This window comes from Paramisgurnus dabryanus, chromosome 16, assembly GCF_030506205.2.
Source record: "Paramisgurnus dabryanus chromosome 16, PD_genome_1.1, whole genome shotgun sequence".
Taxonomy (NCBI): domain Eukaryota; kingdom Metazoa; phylum Chordata; class Actinopteri; order Cypriniformes; family Cobitidae; genus Paramisgurnus; species Paramisgurnus dabryanus.
This window is the reverse complement of record NC_133352.1, coordinates 9,694,431-9,714,640: the sequence shown is the minus strand read 5'-3', so window position 1 is coordinate 9,714,640 and position 20,210 is coordinate 9,694,431. Positions and strand designations below refer to the sequence as shown.

At 39.0% G+C, this 20,210-nt stretch overlaps 2 protein-coding genes across 10 annotated transcripts in view; both read left to right on the top strand.

The window, feature by feature from the left end:
* The window catches only part of LOC135749358 (NLR family CARD domain-containing protein 3-like), a 220,381-nt gene that overhangs the window by 88,212 nt on the left and 111,959 nt on the right, over nt 1-20,210 (top strand). For 3 of the 9 annotated variants that reach the window (XM_073812158.1, XM_073812157.1, XM_073812156.1), the window contains 6 exons: nt 9,589-9,744; nt 9,830-9,922; nt 10,447-10,554; nt 10,674-10,734; nt 11,168-11,369; nt 11,883-13,644. The exons of 5 other annotated variants lie outside the window; for them this stretch is intronic. In XM_073812158.1, coding sequence (XP_073668259.1) covers nt 9,701-9,744; nt 9,830-9,922; nt 10,447-10,554; nt 10,674-10,734; nt 11,168-11,369; nt 11,883-13,644 — 2,270 coding nt within the window. In that variant the 5' untranslated portion in view covers nt 9,589-9,700. Of the gene's footprint in view, nt 1-8,984; nt 9,017-9,588; nt 9,745-9,829; nt 9,923-10,446; nt 10,555-10,673; nt 10,735-11,167; nt 11,370-11,882; nt 13,645-20,210 lie in introns of those variants that run through there. One more of the 9 variants, XM_065267956.2, reaches the window with a different exon arrangement.
* LOC141280890 (uncharacterized) lies at nt 1,901-5,347 on the top strand. Its single transcript, XM_073812159.1, has 10 exons — nt 1,901-2,096; nt 2,180-2,305; nt 2,424-2,722; nt 2,806-2,896; nt 2,976-3,092; nt 3,190-3,265; nt 3,358-3,613; nt 3,828-3,999; nt 4,383-4,530; nt 4,608-5,347. Exons 3-6 carry the CDS (start codon nt 2,469-2,471, stop codon nt 3,199-3,201), a joined length of 474 nt encoding a protein of 157 aa, XP_073668260.1. The 5' UTR covers nt 1,901-2,096; nt 2,180-2,305; nt 2,424-2,468; the 3' UTR covers nt 3,202-3,265; nt 3,358-3,613; nt 3,828-3,999; nt 4,383-4,530; nt 4,608-5,347.

The following is a 20,210-nucleotide window of genomic DNA, read 5'->3' as shown; positions in this document are numbered from 1 at the left end:
CGTTGATGTGTTTGGCCACTTCTAACTTTATCTCTGAGTGGTACCATTGAATGAATGGGGCTAAGCTAAATGCTATCGAAGTGTCGCAGGGTGCCCCAGCGCTTACGTGCACGCACACAGATGATAGAGGGATGTATCAACTCTTCTTAGTTAAGGTAATAACATATTTTAATATTGAAAATGAGTAGACTATTCCTTTAACTTTTTTTGTCATAATCTGGAACATGTTTTATGGTGACAGCAATCATGTCTTCCACACTCTGGGATTTTTGTTGTGAGTATGCCTTGCTGCAGGCACCTTGATTTAGTACAGAGATCACCATTATTGAAATTAAAGACAGAGTTTTAAAAACGTCAAACATTAATCTTATTTCTGCTATAACTTTAACTTTAAAAATATAGTTTTTAAAGTGCATATTGCAGGTTAAATTTTTTGTGAGATAAATATATAACCTTGTATGAAAGTACCATATAAAAATTAAATGCGAAAGTAAAAAATTTTAACAAGACTCTGAGCGCATAAATTTTGTAAAAAATGTGACCCGTTTTTTTTTCAACAACGCGTCATATTACGTAATCAGAGGCGCAGTGTCTGACAGGCTGTACCCTGGCTCAGTGCAGAGTAGGTTGGTATTCAGTGAAAGCAGTCGCAATTTGGTGTGTTCTCGATAGTTTTGGTTTTTGGTTTATCATCGTCATGGTAAATCATTGTGTTTGTGGAGGTTGCACAAATTCCAGTCTGTCAGGACATTGCGTCTTCCGCAAAAAGACCAAGGACGGCGCTGTCTTCCGTGCCTGGGTGTGTTTTGTGCAGATGAGGAGACGTGATTTCACTTCTGCATCTGTATTGAAAAACGCGGTAGTGGGCAGCGTTCACTTTAGGCCGGAGGATTATAATGACAGCGATATGATGGAATTCAACATGGGCTACCGAAGCAAAAACTTTGTGAGACTCAGAGTTGGTGCGGTTCCTTCGGTGCACGCAGCACGTCCATCAAGTCCGCCCAGTCCGTCGTCGTCAGCACGCGGTGATGGCGCCGGCGGGAAAAAGGATGGTAATGGGTCTGTCAGAGGTGCAGCTGAACGAAAACGCACACTGTGCACAGTAAGTCTTGTTTTTAAACATTATTATTATAATAATTAGATAAAACGTGATGTGTAGCTGCGTGGTCACTGTGAGTAAAAATGTGATCCTGGATCTACGTTTTAATCAGACATACCAAATCTTACCCTTAAATCAAACCCTATTTTAAACCCTCAAATTACCAACCAAGACCCATTAACGTTACCAACAATGATGTTGATCCAGGATCACATCATAATTTCTGAAATCACGTTCACCGTCGCGGTCGTGCTTAACAACTTATCCACATCACGTTTCATCTAATTATTGAAATCATTCTTGTACTTTCAGTTTGACAATATTATAACGTGTAGTTACAGTTTAGTTACGTTCTACAACTAATTCATAATGTATTTTCATGTGGTTTTGTTTATAAGTTGTTGTGCTGCAGTGCTGCAGTGCTTGCTGACCCAGAGGAGGAGGCTTTCTCTCCACTGGTCCCTGTGTCATCATCAGTACATGACTTTGGCTCACAGTGTAACCTGAGACCTTTACATCGTTCATCAGGTAGATTATCAGGAGTCATATCTAAAAGTAGTTGTGCATGCCACCATCTGTTTACAAAATGCAAGAGGGCAAATACATAGTAAAATATTTCTGTATGATGCACTATTTCTCATTTTCATTTTTAAACAACTAAATTAACACATTTAGATTGTGAGACAGAGTTGTTGTTGGATTTGACAGCGGTACCTAAGCAGTGATATGCTGTTACAAAATTCTTTAAGGTAGACCTGTTTTTCTGTAAAGCTGGACCTGTTTTTGTTATAGCTGTTCAGGCACAGCCCAAGATGGTTAGTGTGGGGACTCAGACAAAAACATCCGCTCCATCTACCAGTCCTGTGCACAGCGATGATGATTCATCCTCTCTTTTCATGGACGAACCTGATGAGGTGTTGTGGACACCAGAAGGTGAAAAGACAAGTGATTCATCTGAGGAGGAAACACTGCAGGAAACTCCCCCTGATCATATGTAAGAATTTATTATTTTACCTTTAGATTATCTGTATTAACCAAATTATGTCAAGTCAAAAATAATGTCCTTCTTTTATTCAGTGCTGCTGACAAGTTCATTGTGTGCCGAAGCCAGCTGATGTCTCTCTTTACAATTTGCCCAGCCTGTTCTGGAAAAACGAAGGAAATGTTGAGAAGCAGGAGGGAACTTTTTTAAAAGTAAAGCAGGTAAGGGCTGTTTATTATTTTGTAAAAAAAACTTCCCAAACTTGTATTTTTATTTTCTTTACATACATTTATGTTTTTATGGTATAGTAATTTTTTGCCCTTTAAATACATATCTTAGGTCTGTGCAGCATGTGGGTACCAGCGTTTCTGGCAGAACCAGCCAATGCTGCATCGCAATATGCCAGCATGCAACCTCTTAATGAGCGGGGCAATACACTTTTCAGGTTGCATGGCTACCCAAACCATCAGGATGTTGAAACTCTTTGGGCTTCAGTGCATCACTGTCAACACCTTCTTCCGCCATCAGCGATTGTATACAATTCCTACTGTCATTAAGGCGTGGCAGAATGAACAGGCAGGAATAATAAGAGATCTGAAGGAGATGAGTGGGGGACTGATCCTGTCTGGTGACTGCAGGTTGCACACTTATATAGTTAATATTGTTCAATGTATTATTTTTGTGCTTAAATACTTACTTAAACTGTTCTTGCCATTTGTAGGTCAGATTCTCCTGGCCATTGTGCAAAGTACGGCACATATTCTTTGATCGAAGATCGAATAAACAAGGTTTTAGATGTTCAGCTTGTACAGGTAAGTTCATGTTATGAAACACATATCAGTATCACCCATCTGATGTAACATAGTGACATGATGAAATGTTTTTATACAGAGCTCAGAAGTCCCAAGTAGCAGCTGGTGTGAGTTAGAGGGTCTAAAGTGCCGCATAAGGTTTCTGACTGAGCAAAATATGCAAGTGTCAGCCCTCATCACAGACAGAAATCGGCAGGTAAAGACACGCACATGTACACACAAAATATTATTCTGCTGACTATATTTACAGCTTAAATTTTTTTCTTATCTATGTGTTGTGTCCCATGTTTTAGGTTGCCAAATAGGTGCGGGAGGAGTTGTGTTCAAAGGGAACTAACCATTTCTTTGACATATGGCATATTGGCAAAAGTAAGTGTGTAGGTATTTTATTTTAGGTTGCCTATAATTACATTTTACTTTTTTAACAATTTGAAATGTTGTATGTGTCTGTTCTGAAACAGGTGTGGGGAAAGCTTTGGATGCTGCTGCTAAGGACAGGGATTGTGAAGATCTGAAGCTGTGGAGGCCAGCTGTAATTAACCATCTCTACTGGACTGCAGCTTCCACTCCTAATGGAGATGCAGATGTGATGGAGGCTAAGGGGAAAAGTATGGTCAACCATGTTCAGGACATCCACGTACATGACACTCCTACGTTTCTGCTGTGCACATCTACCTCTAGAGGGGGAAGCAAGAAACAAGGCGTGGCTGGAACCAGGTACAACCTAGGTTCATTATGTGGCTGCAAATTTATAGAGAAACATCATTGTGCTTGTTTTCCAAATAACGGCTGTTTGACATTTCAGATACCTAAGTCTAAAATACATCTGGTTATTTCTTGCATACTCAACATTCACATTATCCAGTGTAAGTGCACTACATACTCATTTTAACATCATTTCATTGTAAAAACAAAATGTGTGTTTCTGTAGGATCAACTGTAGCAGTTAAACTGGAGAGTATAGCTTCTAGAATAGCGCTGGTAAAGGATGTTCGTCAGTTGTCCCCACAGCATCAGACCTTTTCACTAGAGGCATTTCACCCTCTCATGCTGCACTTTACACCAAAACACACTGGGTTCTCCTTCCTTGGAATGTACAGCAGGTTAGTATGTTATGATGAAAGAATGAGCACCCTCTGAAACTAATGCACGCCAGCCCATCTTTCATTAAATTTGCAGCAAATGATTACAAGCTTATTTATGTTTGAACAACAGCATTGCATAAAGCTCTCAAAAAATAATATAAATTTGAATCACCACCACTTCAAAGAGCTTGAACAAAGAAATTAAAACCTTGGAAATCCAATTTTTTTCAAAACTGCATTATCTTGTTGTACCCCATGAACAGGTAGTAGGAATGTTTTATATTTTAATATTCTCTCACTATATATAAGTGTTTTCCACATTTTCTGTGTGTTGTTTTTACCTCTGGGTTTATTCACATATGTACAACTTGTAATGGGTAGAAATTATACTTTTTTTACAGACTTCTCCTTGCGGCCCTGCACTTTCACCACAACGCCAACAGACAGATGCTCAAACCAGTGATGGTGAGGCGCGTTATGCTGTTCGCTACCCTAGGTTCCGCAAATGTGGCTGGGTAGTCCGTCCTGTTAAGGAAAAGCCATAATACAGTAAGCAGTTTCAGTTAGTTCCTAAATATAATTAAGTAAATCAGACCATGATCTAAGCTTGTGCCTCCTTCCCCCAGCATATGCATCATCCCTCATGGAGTCTCTTAGAGTGGAATATTCAAGGTCACCACAGAGTGTACGAGAATCCAGCACTGTTCTGTTTTTAAATGCACCTGCACCCCTCTCCAGCTCCTACCAGAGGATCGACAAGGATGAGGCTGTTGGCTTATATAAAGTGGTTCTCAAACTGGGGGCACTGAGATGGTACCAGGGGGCCCCAGGTTAATGACTTCTTATAAAATAAAAACATCATAAATTCTGTGTAATTAAACCTCAGAAAAATAAGGCTACTAACCAATACCACTACAGTGTGTGTGTAATGTAATTTTTTGTTTACTTCAAATTTTAAGTTTTGCAATGTTTTGTGTCATACACTTTCTTTGGGGGGGCACGAAGGGGTGCCGAGAAAGTTTGAGAACCACTGCCTTAGCGCATTGCTGTGATAATCTCCCAAATTACTGAAGTTACTGAACAATTATGAAATGCTTTTAAACGGGTGAGATGGTATATTTCTCTCTAGGTGCTACATAAATAAAAACTGAATTTAATTTACCACACATCCAGATCTGCTTGGTTTATATTTGATGTAAACTATGGTAAAATAAGACAAATAGTAATTTCTTTGTTTTATTCATCACCAAAATGGGGCCATTCAAAGCCTTTATAAAGACCACCTTCCTCCAGAAACTGGCTTCTAATAGCGGACACAACACATGCAGGTAATGGCTTTCTAAAGTGTCTGCCCAGAACACCATAGGCCCAGCGGACAACCTGCCTGTATGCTGTGTAGCGGTACTGTCTGGAGATGGGGACAAAATATTTAATTATTGTCTTATAACAGTGGCATCAAAAGTGTGATATACACAACTTGTAATTAAAAACAAATTCATTCAGATTGTTTTAATATACCAATTAGTTAAATTTACTATCCCTTACACACATCAAATTAGTTAAATTTACTATCCCTTACTAGGTACTACATAAATTGGTAATAGTAAAACATTATCTCTGCCCTAAACCTACTCATTTCTGCTGGCCTGGAGAGGTCCATGTCCCTGTCTAAAGTGCATGTAGGCTATCTGTAGCACATATGGATTTAGACAACACGCCTCAAAGCCCGGATGCACAGTCAGGCACTGTACTTGAAGTCTGGGGGTGACGTTTTCCACCAATGCCCAGTATGCATCCAACTCCCTGCAGCACTGACTTTCCTCAGCTGTGACCATAGGCACACATTTCCCACACAAGCACCTATTAAACAAGAACGGGTTTCGGGTAAATGCTCCCGTCCCTCTCCTGCTGTGATGAGAAACCGCTGCATCACGTAACGTAAGTGGGGAGGGATATTAATGAATGACATTACACCTGCTCAACACTTACTAGTTTATGTTACTGGTAGGTAGCAACACTAGATGACCAGTACTTTCTTTGCTATTGCATGATTAATGATGATAATCTGTCCAATTTTATGATCTGAGCACATATTACATCTCGTTACCTGACGTGTATGTATCTATAAACACTGATCTCAAACCATGAAACCTGCCCAGTTCTCCACTTGTTCTCCTCACACCACAACTCAATTTGTCTCCTTTGACCGACCTGTCTAATCCTGGCTTGTCCCTGCTCTCTTGGCTGCATAACTGGCTCATAATTGTAAGGCTGTGGTCCATCATATGAGTAAGAATAAACATTTACTACTTCCTCAGCATCCAAAAAACTGTCATTGCGCTACATCGTGTGCCTCTGATGATGTCACTTCCAGTTTGGCGGTTTTTAGAGGCGGGTCTAAAATTTTCTTACAAAAATGACTCTAGAAGCCTAATTAGTGGATTTAGAAAATATATATTTTTTAATCTATTTCCTACAGTATTTTTCTGTACTTTGAGTAAATGGGTGGTTTAACTTACAACTTGCTCTTTAAAAATTATTTTAAAGAGAATAGCAGAGTTTATACCACAACTATGTTTAAATAGCAAATGCATTTGTGCCCCCTTTTGCGCCCATGGGCGTTCTGGTCTGAAAACAAGGTGTGTTCAGGCGCATTGTTGGCGCGTTGCTATTTTGAGGCAACTAAAATAGACTACGCCATTAACCAACTAAAACCTTTGTTTTTTTTTAAATGCTACCTCACAGATTTATTGTATATGATCTGTACCTGTGGATATGGTGAGATGAGAAACATTTTTAAGTAATGTTAAAAAAAACCTCTTTGCTAAAAAAAAACGCTTTCCAAGTGCTGAAACGTGCGGAGAGCCGTTTGTAAATTATTTATCTCCTGTTTGTTACAAATAAAGTATTTTTAGAGAACAAACCTTTTCTTACATACTTGTAAATTATTTTTGATGATATTGGATAGCCATACATTTAAAGCAATTAAAAGCCTGCTCTTTTACTCCCATAACTAAAAGAAAACGTGTTTTAAAGGTTTTAATAAAAAATAACAATTTCAATACAAGTGTAAAACAACACAATTATTTAACATTAATCTTAAACTGGGGATCTTCTTCCGCTTAGTTTTTCAGTTTACAAAGTCCGTCATCTAAATAGGGATTAGACATAACGCCAGCACAACTGGCTTTTAAAGCAGATGAGAGATGAGACTCTCATTGGTTTATTGCACGTTATGCCCAAATACTCCCATTAATCATTAAAAAAATAGGACCAACCCTTTTCGACCATCCACTCGGCGCACAAACCATTTTCCCTGTCGTTAAATATGCAAAAGTGGATTCGGACACGCCCATAGACGTTGCGCTGTGCGCTTTAGACAATGCGCTTAGATCGTTAAAATAGGGCCCGAGGATTACCTTAGTGCAAAAGAGAGAGCGAGTGAGAGTAACACGATTGTATTCACTTTCATCAATACAAGAATTAAATATGTTGTTTTATTTGTTTCTCTGAAGTTTAAAATGAATACGAGTCACAAGACAGAGACTCTGACAGAAAAATGCCAATGTATTCACTTTAATCATACATAATATAAGCATAAACATGTTGTTTTATCAGTTTCTCTTAAGATTGAGCATTAAACGTGTTCTTTAATTACATCATTTAAATCTGCTTGTATGATTCGTTCAAAAAGTAAACTCGTGACTGTTTGTAGAAGTGTATTTTATTGTAAAATGCTGAACATCATTTAAAACACTAACACGTGAAGGCAGCATGAGACTTAAAAGTCTTTATTTTTATCCCACAATGTTCCCCATCTGCTGATGAACACATATTTAGTATGAATAGAACAGATGGTTGACTTTTTAAACTGGTTCATATATATAAAGCTGAACAACACCGCTACTAACTTGTTCCTTGAGAAGCTACTGCTTTGTTGTGGCTGAGTAGAGAGAGGCCCTAGAGAGCACTATTCAGTTGAATGCAAAATACAATTTCACCACTAGATGGGAGAATATCCTACTTACTGTCCCTTTAATGTTGAACATGATGGCTTATTTTATGGTTATTAAAAAATAGGAAGCAATGAGGAGCAAGCGGTTTGATAAAAAAAAAACATTTGATTTATTTTAAGTAGCATTGTTTTGGTGACATCCAAAATACATCAGCCTGTATGTAATTTTAAATAAAACATTCAATAAATTGATATTAAATTGTATTTGTTGTTTTCAATTGCTAAGATATAGTTTTTTTAATGACTGAAATTTTATTTAACCATTAAATCCTGAAAAATAAAAATGGAAAACACAGAATTTGAGAATAAATTAAACAGAATTTGGGAAAAACTAACTTTTCATAGGGCCCTAAGTGACTTTAATAAACTCTTAGTGCTATGGGTGTCTTTGTGTTATATTGCCATTGCATTTCTGAAATGTTTTTTCAGTATATGTCATTTTGGAATCTTATTTAATTAAATGAAAAATATTAATATAATAAATTAATAATAATAAATTAAATAAAAACATTTTTGTAATGCAAGCCTCAAGATCCGGTTTGCATTATAATGGCTCTCCTCCTGTAAAATATCTGCTGTTCCTACCCCTGTTATTAGTTATAAATAAAAAATACATAAATTATGCAGAGTGAAGTCTTGATTTTTTAAGGAAGGAATGTGTGGTGTATAATGTTAATATGTGTTAATGTATCTTTACTTACCTCTAGATGGCGATGTTGTTCCAATTGTGTGATTTACCTACAAGATAAAGAAAAAACAAAATATAAGATAATAAACTACATCTGTCTCTTTGAGTTTCTCAGAAAGTTTTGATTTACTGTATTATTGACATGAAGGTAAATATTACTGGTGTTTGTTTACCCTGCTAGTCATGATGGTGGATTTAGCATAAAGTTATTTGTTTAGTTTTTTTTCAGCTTTTGGCTCCTCCTCCTCCTCAGATGTGAGATATGAAAGTGAAACCATCTTATCAGGATCCATTTTGTGTTGTACGTAAACGACATTCAGAGAGAAAACACAGTGAGTATCTTCATTTCTACTTTACTGATTCATAGATTTCATTTTCAAGTAATGTGTTAACCTGTTTATTCAGATTGTACGGAGTAGAAACTGTGACTGTCAGTTTTATGACACATTATAATTATAATCTTTGGTATCAGAGGTTTAAAACTTCAGTGTATTTGGTCACATGATCAATGAGATGTAAATTATTATTCTGTGCAAAACTCGCTACCCCTCCTACACTGCAACAAGTGCTAGGAAATGCATTTCAAAATATTTTGACTTGACTTTGTTTTCTTTAGACTTTATCATTTGACATCTAAAACTGACCTGACTAGTTTATCTTACCTCCCTCAAACTCTCTCTATTCTGATTCTCTTTTTAATAAAACTAAACAAGACATACAGAGAAGACAACACATTCACAATTACAAGTATACAAGACCAAATTTAAGACAGCAGTAATGAGTTTCAGGTCTGAAGGAGTTCATCAGGAGATAAAACGCAGACTGATTTTACTTTCACTTTCATTTAAATGATTTGATTCTGTGGATTTAAAGATGTGGTGAAGTTTTCTGTTTATTTGTGCAGGTCATTACTGTGTATTAACTGTTGAGACAGAGAGAGATTTCTGAGATGATACAAAACTCACTGTGTGCTTCAGTATCTGCATCTGCTTTTAAATGATAGCGTGAACTTCACAATGAATCTCTCTGAAGAACACACAGACACAAAAACAAACAAGAGGTGAGAAAAACTTTGTGTGTTATAATACTATAAGCATTTATTGTTAAGAAACAATAATTTAATATTATGGTATTTTTTATTTTAGTCAATCAGTTTTACCTGAACACAGCAATGTGTCTCTGATGAGAAGACAAACAATGAATCCACAACATGAGGAAAACTCTTCTGCTGAGCTCAGGTGAGATATTACAACACTATTGTGTTAAAGTTGCGACCTGTTTTATAAAGTAGTTAATTTATATGAATTTGATCAAATCGTTTTTTTGTCCCTGTGGTGTTGGGTTTAGGTGCAAGGTTAGGTGTGGGGTATCATTGCTGTTTTTTCATAAAAATGATGCATTTTGGTACAATGCACTTCATACAAATGTATATGAATTAGCCACATACAGTTGTAAAATACAAAAAATATCCAACCTGATCTTTTGAAAATTCATGAGTGAATTACAGTTATGTATGACAGTAAGACCTACAAGATTATTCTTTTTCAAAAGTCAGGAGTTTAAAGCAAACATTTTAGCTTAAGGGATTCAAGTTTATTTTTTATAAAAAAAAATTAAATTAGGGACAACACAGTTGTGCTCAGTGGAGTTGTTTGGAGTTATTTAGTTAAAATTGCAGAAGTCACATAGGAGCAGATTCTCATTAATGATTGAACGCTTTAAACTTTAAATCAGTGTTTTAATGTTTGTTGTTGTGTTTTAGTTTGTGTCAGAAAGAATCGGCTGAACCCAGCTGTGTGTCCATGAAGAGTGACTGGTCAATGCCTCTTCCAATAAATTTCAGTTTGGGAGACTTTTCTGCTGATCTGAGGTGTTGTATATTTCTCATACTGTAAACTACACTTCATCTCGTTCTATTTACTGTTATTCATGACATACAGTACATGAATATACATTTACAAGAAAATGTGATGTTTTGTTGAACTATAGTAAAAAAAGAGATCAAACTGAATCACAGATTATAAAGGAGAACCTGGACTCTATTTTTAAGGTAAGTCTGTTTGTGTGTGCGGGTTGCATGTGTTTGTGTATGTGTGCCCAACATAACATCCCTCTGGTTCTCAATCCCTTCATATTATATTTAAAACCATTTCTAGTTACAGTTGTATATTATGTGTGTTGTATAACCCTTAAATTTACTTTCCTACTTGCCTCATACATTGCTTCTCAAGCGATTTTGATTCAGGATACAAATTTTGAAACATCAATTTTATGCAATAAAAACAACTATTTATTGTAAAAATAGTTAACAAAATTTCACTGAAACCAAACATTTAAATGTATTAATGTTGCAACGAGTCCTGAAGATATCATGCAGTTATTTATTCTGTTGTCTGTGTGTTTAACTGTGCATGTTTATATGAGTAGTTGCATTTTATTGCTTGTTTTTAAAATTGCGTTTTCTTATATTTACTGTGATTTAGGAAGTTGAGCAGAAAATAATCTCTGTAATGAAGAATGAGTTGAACAGTTTTAAGAGACTGTTGAGTCCAGATTACCCAGAATGCACTGAGAGAGAGGATGATGATGATAAAAGTCATAGAGTCAGAGAGGCGTTTCTGAAGATCACACTGCACATCCTGAGGAAGATGAACCAGAAAAACCTTGCAAACACATTACAGACCAGTAAGAGCTCTCGATCATCACATCATTACAGTTATTTAAGTTCAGACAAAACTTAAATTATTTTAATGAAAGATCATTTGTGTTTTAGTCAGGTGCCTTCATGGTGGGGTAATCTTACAACCAAACATAAAAATATATCTGTAAAATATTGCTTATCACATACATGTACATCTGATGCATAAATGGTGAAATGTATAAAAGGTACAGATCACCAAAAAATAACAATTTAGTCATTCTCACACTTGTTGCCTCAGAATAGAATTAAGCAGACTTAAAATATAGCACACAAGTTTTGTAGACTACTTTTATGATTTTTTTTATAATTTGTATTTCACAAACTGATGTGTTGAGTAAATGCTGACAGTGTTTTAATATTTAAGTGAATTATTGCTTTAAGTCAAATACAGCTATGAGTAAACTAATGTTGTCTCTCTGTTATTTCTCTGTTTATTCCATCATTATTAATATACAGTATACAGTACTGTAACAGAAATTATTTTCTTTGTTTATCAGAACTGATGCCTGTGTATCAACAAAAACACAAATCCAGACTAAAGGAGAAATATCTGAGAGTTAATGAAGGGATCTTCAGACACGGTGACTCAACAGATTTAAATGAGATCTACACAGAGCTTTACATCACAGAGGGAGGGAGTGGAGAGATCAATAATGAACATGAGGTGAGACAGATTGAGACATCATCCAGAAGATCAGAGACACAGGAGAGACAAATCAAATGTAATAACATCTTCAAAGCTTTACCTGGACAAAACAAACACATCAGAAGTGTGCTGACTAAAGGAGTCGCTGGAATTGGAAAAACCGTCTCTGTACAGAAGTTCATTCTGGACTGGACTGAAGGAAAAGAAAATCAGGACGTTCACTTCATATTTCCACTTCCTTTCAGAGAACTGAATTTGATCAAGAAGAATCTGAGTCTTATGGATCTTGTCAATCACTTTTACACAGGAACAAATGAACTGACATCAACAGATTATGATGTCTATAAAGTCATGTTTATATTTGATGGTCTGGATGAATGTCGACTACATCTAAATTTCCACAACAATCCGAGTTTGTCTGCTGTAACAGAATCGGCTTCAGTTGATGTGCTGCTGACAAACCTCATCAAAGGAAATCTGCTTCCTTCTGCTCTGATCTGGATAACCTCTCGACCAGCAGCAGCCAATCAGATTCCTCCTGAATGTGTCGACCAAATCACAGAGGTACGAGGATTCAATGACCCTCAGAAAGAAGAATATTTCAGGAAGAGGATAAATGATCAGAGTCTGTCTGATAAAATCATCACACACATCCGATCATCAAGAAGTTTGTACATCATGTGTCACATCCCAGTCTTCTGTTGGATTACAGCCACTGTTCTAGAGAGAATGTTGAGTGAAGCAGAGACTGAAGAGATCCCCAAGACTCTTACACAAATGTTCACACACTTCCTGATCTTTCAGACCAAACTAAAGAGTCAAAAGTATGATGGGAAATATAAAATAAATCCTGGTCAGGCTAGAAAGAGCATTTTATCATTAGGAAAGTTGGCTTATGAGCAGCTGGAGAAAGGGAATCTGATCTTCTATGAGAAGGATCTGAGAGATTGTGGCATTGATGTGAAAGAAGTGTCCGTGTATTCAGGAGTTTGTACTCAGATCTTCAGAGAGGAGCCTGGACTTCATCTGGGGAAAGTGTTCAGCTTTATACATCAGAGCATTCAGGAGTTTCTAGCTGCTTTATTTAAGATGATTTCATTTTCTGATCAAAAGACAGGACTCAGGAATAAGTTCAGGTCAACTATGACTGAATTACTGAAGCAAGAAGTGGACAAGGCCTTACAGAGTGAGAACGGACACTGGGATCTTTTCCTTCGATTTCTTCTGGGTCTCACACTGAAGTCTAATCAAATTCTCTTACAAGACCTCATGAGAAAGACAGTAAGCAGCTCTCACATCAGTCAGGAAACAGTTGCTTACATTAAAAAGAAGATCAGAGAGAATCAATCTTCAGAGAAATCCATCAATCTGTTTCACTGTCTGAATGAACTGAATGATCAATCTCTAGTGCAGGAAGTCCAAACATTCGTGAACAGAACCGGTGCGAGTCGTCTCTCTGGAGTCAAACTGTCTCCTGCTCAGTGGTCGGCTCTGGTGTTTGTGTTACTGAACTCAGAACAGGAGCTGGATGAGTTTAAATTGAGTAAATATGATCCATCAGAAAAATGTCTACTGAGACTCCTGCCAGTGGTCAAAGCATCCAGAAAAGCTGAGTGAGTGTTTTACTGTGTGTTTTTATTGTTGTTTATTATATAGGATAGTATTTTTTTCAGGGTTTTATATTTTGAAGGTCTCTCTCCACACACACTTGCATTCACATGCTCAATACGTAACTTTCAAAAACGCAAAACATACTTTTTTTGTATGTTTAAATAGATGCTGAAGCGTAAAATGTAGACATATTTGCAACATTTACTCGTAGCATTATTACATTTTTTACAGCTACAAAAACACATTTTCAAATCATAAATATTGCTGTATAATTTCTTTTTAACCATTTTATCGATAATGTTACCACGAATATTTACCAAAAATATTTAAATACGTATGTGCTGATTGGTCTCGTATCCCACGGAGGAGTCCGGATGTATAAAAGAAGGAAGACCGGCAGTCGTCCGTGAAAGGCTGCTGGAGTTTACTTTAGTTTTGTTGTTGTGTTTATTTTGTATATTAAAATGTTAAATGTTTTCCAGTTTCCACCCTCTTCCTCTCCACTTACATACCTCGTTACAACGTAATCTATTCTTTTTATATTATGCAACTTAATGGACAGAAATAGGTAAGAAAATATTAGTAACAATAGTAACAATATAGCATTTAAAAGATATTTTAAACCGCAAATGCAATCCTACCCAAAACAGTTTATTAAAATCATGTACTATAACAGACAGACAATTCTTTGTTAACTAGAATTACAAAGCAGTATCAAAAGTAGTTAAATGACGACATGCTGCAGTCGCAGTCAGGGATTTGCGACATTGATTGACGTCTTTCAGAGTATGCAAGAGCCAATGAGGATTTTGATATCACTGCCGTAAAGCAATGCATTTTAAATAGGGATGTCCCGATCCGATCACTTAATGGGAAATAGGCCCCGATCACGTGGTTTCAGACACGATCGGAATCGGACGTTACCTTCCGATCAGGACTCGGATACATATGCAGGGTTTAAATTGGGCCAGGGCCGTCCGGGGCTAACAAACTGAAGGTCTCGCTCTGCTCCGCGCCAATGTACGCGCTGCGCTGGTGCGTGTGAACTGACGCGAATAATTACGTGTTCTCATTCATAGGCTTTAAACACTTGTGCATGCGGTACATCCACGACAAAACCGGGTTTTTACCGCTCATTTAAACGACGCGTCAATCGTTTTTGTCACTATGTGCTCAGTTAATCTACATCAGTACGCAGCTCCGTGGCTAATTTATAAGACATTGCTGAATCAGTATGTTGTTTTTCTTGTTAATTGAGTCTTTTTGGGTAGCCTATGCCTATCTTATGCCTAGAATTAGTCAAGGAGGTTGAGTCTTATAACTTCCTTTAAAGTTTGATCAATTGTGCATAATGACATGTGCAACAAATGCATATAGGGTGATAGACTCATAGATTTGCATAATTTAAAGTTCAGGTTTTAAAGTTTGGGTCAACCTGTGCCACAGCTTTAAAGTTGAAAGTTATAAAATCCTATCAGAGGTCCAAAATGTCTTTGAAACACACCAGTGGCTTTGCTGTCATCAGGATAAAACATGTTACCCCTCGAACCTTCCCTTCTAACAGAGCATCCCCACAAAACAAACCCCAATTTAACCCCTGAACATATATACTATATTCTCATTATTTTTTTTAACACATCTATAGTTATGCGCTGGCACAGAGTTAGACCCTTTTGACTCCACACAGAAACAGCAATGTGTGCGGCATGACATAAGGAGCATCCTGGATCAGTTTTTTCGCTCTTCTTTATTCTTTTTTTAATGTATTATAGAAGTATCGGATCGGGACTCGGTATCGGCAGATACTCAAAATCAAATGACTCGGACTCGAGAGCAAAAAAACCTGTGCGGGACATCCCTAATTTTAAAGCTTCTTAATGCGCAATATTTTAATTCAGTGGTTCTCAAGTGTTGTGGTACGCGAGCTCCCACCTAGTTGTACGCAGAGGAATCAGAGTTCGCCAGCCTATTAATGCACATCGTTTGAAAGCTTAGACTCTCAGGATTCCATTTAGCGCACACACAAAGCATAATATGATTCATAGTAGTCATAAAACTGTAATCTAGTTGTTAGTTACCTAAACCGGGTGGCGCCGATTTAGAATATTTACTTACCTTCAAAATCTTCTCTTTATCCACTTCGGTGAAATTGACCAAAACAGATTGTTCATAAATCCCCAAAAGTCGAATGAAATGGAATATCCAATCTTTTTTAATCCAAAATGATTTGTTCGCCTCATAATCTTTACTATTATTATTATTATTATTATTATTATTATTATGCAACATCTGAGGAACAAATACGCCTCCTTGTGGAATTTCAACCATTCCATAAGAGGCTACAACAACACACTAAATCTCAAGTTACACTGGCTTTCTATTAGCCTGGTAATACGATCCTCTGCTATTTTGCTTCGCTTCATAGACAGAGTCTGGCTGGGCATAATTGACAATCGTTTTCCTTCTCGTGGGAGGGGCTTGTCTAAAGTTTAAAATCATTGGTCTTAACGTAAGCCAATCACATAACGTTTGGATATGATGTGCGTTATGCGCCGGCTCAGCCGCATCGAAGCTCTGCAGTAAACACACGTATGATGTGAAAACAAACCCATTGAGCGAAATACCGGAGTTAACATGGCTATGAACGACTTTTGCAGATTATGTAAAGTAAATCCGGCCAGAGCTAGTTGAACACTATCCTTACGGTGTCTTTCCACTCACGTCTAAGTGGAGGAAAGCCCCTCTCTCCTCTCAAACTCTTCCACCAGACAGCCATAACCACATGTAAATTAAATCTTCCTACCTTATTTTCTGATTAATCAGGAATGTCACCAAAGAATGTTTGCCCACGCGTCCTCCACCATTAACTGTGAACAATGAAATTCCCTACCATGATTTCTCGATTGTTGTGCACGTCAAGCAGTGCTGCACACAGTTTCTCGCTGATGATCGGTAATAGTTGATAAATTAAACTTTTCCCAAAATCTGTCGGTAGTAGGGCAACAACATAATCTCCATTCAAAATGTTTAACAAACACTCTTCTTGTTCGGGCTTAAGTTGGCAAGTGCCTGTTCTCCACAACAGAGCAAATAGCTTTCTGTGCCTCCATGTCCACTACAAACTACAACCATACATTTGGCGCTTAGCGTCTACGTCACGGCTCTCAGCCCGCCCTCTGTTCGATGATTTGACAGCCGTCTCGATGCCGGAGGAAAACGGTTTGAATGGGAGGTATCTCAGAATGATTACAGTAGCGTAATGAAATTTAGCGGAAGTACGAAGTCTGACAGGCTAGCTTTCTGTAGCAGCTCGCATCAAATTTAAAGCTCTGCTCCTGGCCTTTAAAACCACCACTGGGTCAGCACCCCCTTACATTTACATTTACATTTAGTCATTTAGCAGACGCTTTTGTCCAAAGCGACTTACAAGTGAGGTAAACAATAGAAGCAATTATGGCAACATAAGACAGCAATACATAAGTGCACTGGAAATAGTCTCATCAAGTCCAACACAATATACATAGCCAAGGGTATGTTAGTAGTTTTTTTTTTTTTTTTTTTTTTTAGATAAAGAGGAAGGTAGATAGAGAAAGAGATAAAGAGAAGGGTAATTAAATAAAGATAGTAAATCTGTAATTAGGAAGTTAGGTAATGGTGGAAGAGATGGGTTTTTAGCCGAGTCTTAAAGACAGCTACAGTGTCAGCTGATCGTGTCACGACCGGCAGATCATTCCACAGTTGTGGGACAGTTCCTGAGAAGGTACGCGTTAGTGTTTTCTTCCCTTTTTGAGATGGTACCACAAGTCGTCGCTCGGTGGCAGAGCGCAGTGATCGAGAGGGTACATAAGGCTCTATAAGCAAGCGAAGGTAAGGGGGTGCTGACCCAGTGGTGGTTTTAAAGGCCAGGAGCAGAGCCTTAAATTTGATGCGGGCTGCTATAGGAAGCCAGTGTAACTTGACAAAGAGAGGAGTGACGTGCGCCCTCTTTGGCTCATTGAAGACCACTCTTGCCGCTGCGTTCTGAATCATCTGTAAGGGTTTGGTCGTGCAGGCTGGAAGTCCTGCCAGTAGCGCATTGCAGTAGTCCAGCCTGGACAGGACAAGAGCTTGGACCAGGACCTGCGTAGCATGCTCATCTAGGAAAGGTCTAATTTTCCTAATATTGTAGAGGATGAATCTACAAGAGCGAGCGGTGCTGGCAACATGCTCCGTGAAGCTAAGCCGATCATCAATGACCACTCCCAGGTTTTTGGCCGTCTTGGAAGGCGTGATGGTCGAGGAACCTAGCTGAATGGAAAAGTTGTGCTGAATCTTTGGTTCGGATGATATGACAAGCAGTTCTGTCTTCGCAAGGTTAAGCTGGAGATGGTGATCCTTCATCCAGAGTGAGATGTCCCTCAGGCATGCCGAGATGCGGGCAGAAACCGTAGGATCATCAGGGTGGAACGACAAGTGGAGTTGAGTGTCGTCTGCATAGCAGTGGTAGGAAAAGCCATGTTTCCGAATGACAGAGCCCAGGGATGTCATGTATATCGAAAAGAGCAGCGGTCCAAGCACAGAGCCTTGAGGGACCCCGGTATCTAGACGTTGGGGTTCGGAGACGTCACCTCTCCAGGATACCCGAAATGACCTATCTGAGAGGTACGACTTGAACCATAAAAGCGCTGTGTCAGTGACACCCATAGACATGAGAGTCGACAGGAGGATGCGGTGATTGACGGTGTCAAAAGCTGCAGATAGATCCAGTAAGATCAGCACAGATGATTTGGAGGCTGCCCTTGCCTGCCTTAGGGCCTCAATGACTGATAGCAGCGCAGTCTCAGTGGAGTGACCACTTTTGAATCCAGACTGATTGCTATCCAGGAGGTTATTTTGTGTGAAGAAAGTGGAGAGCTGGTTGAACACAATGCGTTCAAGAGTCTTGGAAATGAAGGGAAGAAGAGAAACGGGTCTGTAGTTCTCTAGCATAGCAGGATTGAGAGTGGGTTTCTTCAGCAACGGGGTTATCCGGGCCTCTTTAAATGCTACAGGGAAGGTGCCAGTGGAAAGGGATGAATTGATAATGTGAGTGAGAGCAGGGATAACAGACGGAGAGATGGCCTGGAGGAGATGGGTGGGTATGGGATCTAGCGGGCAGGTAGTCGGATGATTAGAAGCCAAGACCTTGGAAACATCTGCTTCGGATAGGAGAGAGAAGGAGGGAAGGGAGCATGTCTCAGGGATTTGAGAATGCGCAAGAAGCGGCGGCTCGGAGAACTGACTCCTAATAGTTTTCGTTTTCTTCACAAAGAAGGAAGCAAAATCATCAGCCGTTAGGTCGGATGAAGGTGGAGGGGCAGGGGGACAAAGAAGGGTAGAGAAGGTCTTGAAGAGAGTGTGAGAGTCAGGTGAGTTGTTAATCTTTGAATGGTAGTATAGGGTCTTTGCAGAGGAGACATCCTTGGAGAAGGAGGCAAGAAGAGACTGATAGAGGCAGAGATCAGAAGGATCATTCGATCTGCGCCACTTCCTCTCTGTAGCCCTGAGTGTGGAGCGATGCTCACGGAGAACCTCAGTTAGCCAAGGAGCAGAAGGTGTGACCCGGGCCGGTCCAGATGTCAGAGGGCATAATGTGTCTAAGCAGGATGTAAGAGTGGAACAAAGTGTGTCAGTGGCATTGTCAGTATCTAACAGAGAGAGTTGGCTGGGAGCGGGCAGCGTGGAAACAATCGCAGAGGATAAGCGGGAGGGAGAGAGCGTGCGCAGGTTGCGCCTGAACGTGACCAATGGGGGATCGTATGTAGCGACAGGGGGAGTCAGGTCGAGGTCGAGAGTAATTAGGAAGTGATCAGATGTGTGAAGTGGGGTGACCTGGGTGTGGTAGGTGGAACAACAGCGTGTGTAGATAAGATCTAAAAGATTACCAGACCTGTGTGTTGGTGAAGTATGGACTCGCTTGAGGTCAAACGACGCAGTCAGGGTGTTGAAGTCAGCTGCCTGTGGTTTCTCCAGGTGGATATTGAAGTCACCAAGTACTACTAAAGGAGTACCATCCTCAGGGAATGAAGACAGAAGTACGTCTAACTCCTCCAAGAAGTGTCCAAGTTGACCTGGGGGGCGATAGATAACTAAAAAATGCATTTTAGTAGGGTGGATGATAGTAACAATATGCGATTCGAAAGAGTTGCTGTCACATGAGGGGTTTGCTGTTGGAATTTCCAGTCCTTTGGGATGAGCAGACCAGTTCCTCCACCCCTTCCTGTTGTGCGAGGACTGTGTGAGAAAGTGTAGTTGTTGGAGAGGGCAGCCGGAGTGGCCGTGTCCTCTGGTTTAATCCATGTCTCAGTAAGTGCTAAAACAGAAAGGCCAGAATGTGAGGCAATGGCAGTAATGAAATCTGCTTTGTTGACAGCAGATTGGCAGTTCCATAAGCCAATGGGAAGAGAGAGTGAGGCAATAGTGGAAGGTGGGAGAGTGCGGAGGTTATTAATATTTCTCCCACGGCGACGTGATACAACAGATTTACGAGTTGTAATGACAGTAGAGATTTGAAAGCACATAGTAAAATTATAAGAATAGGAAATGTACA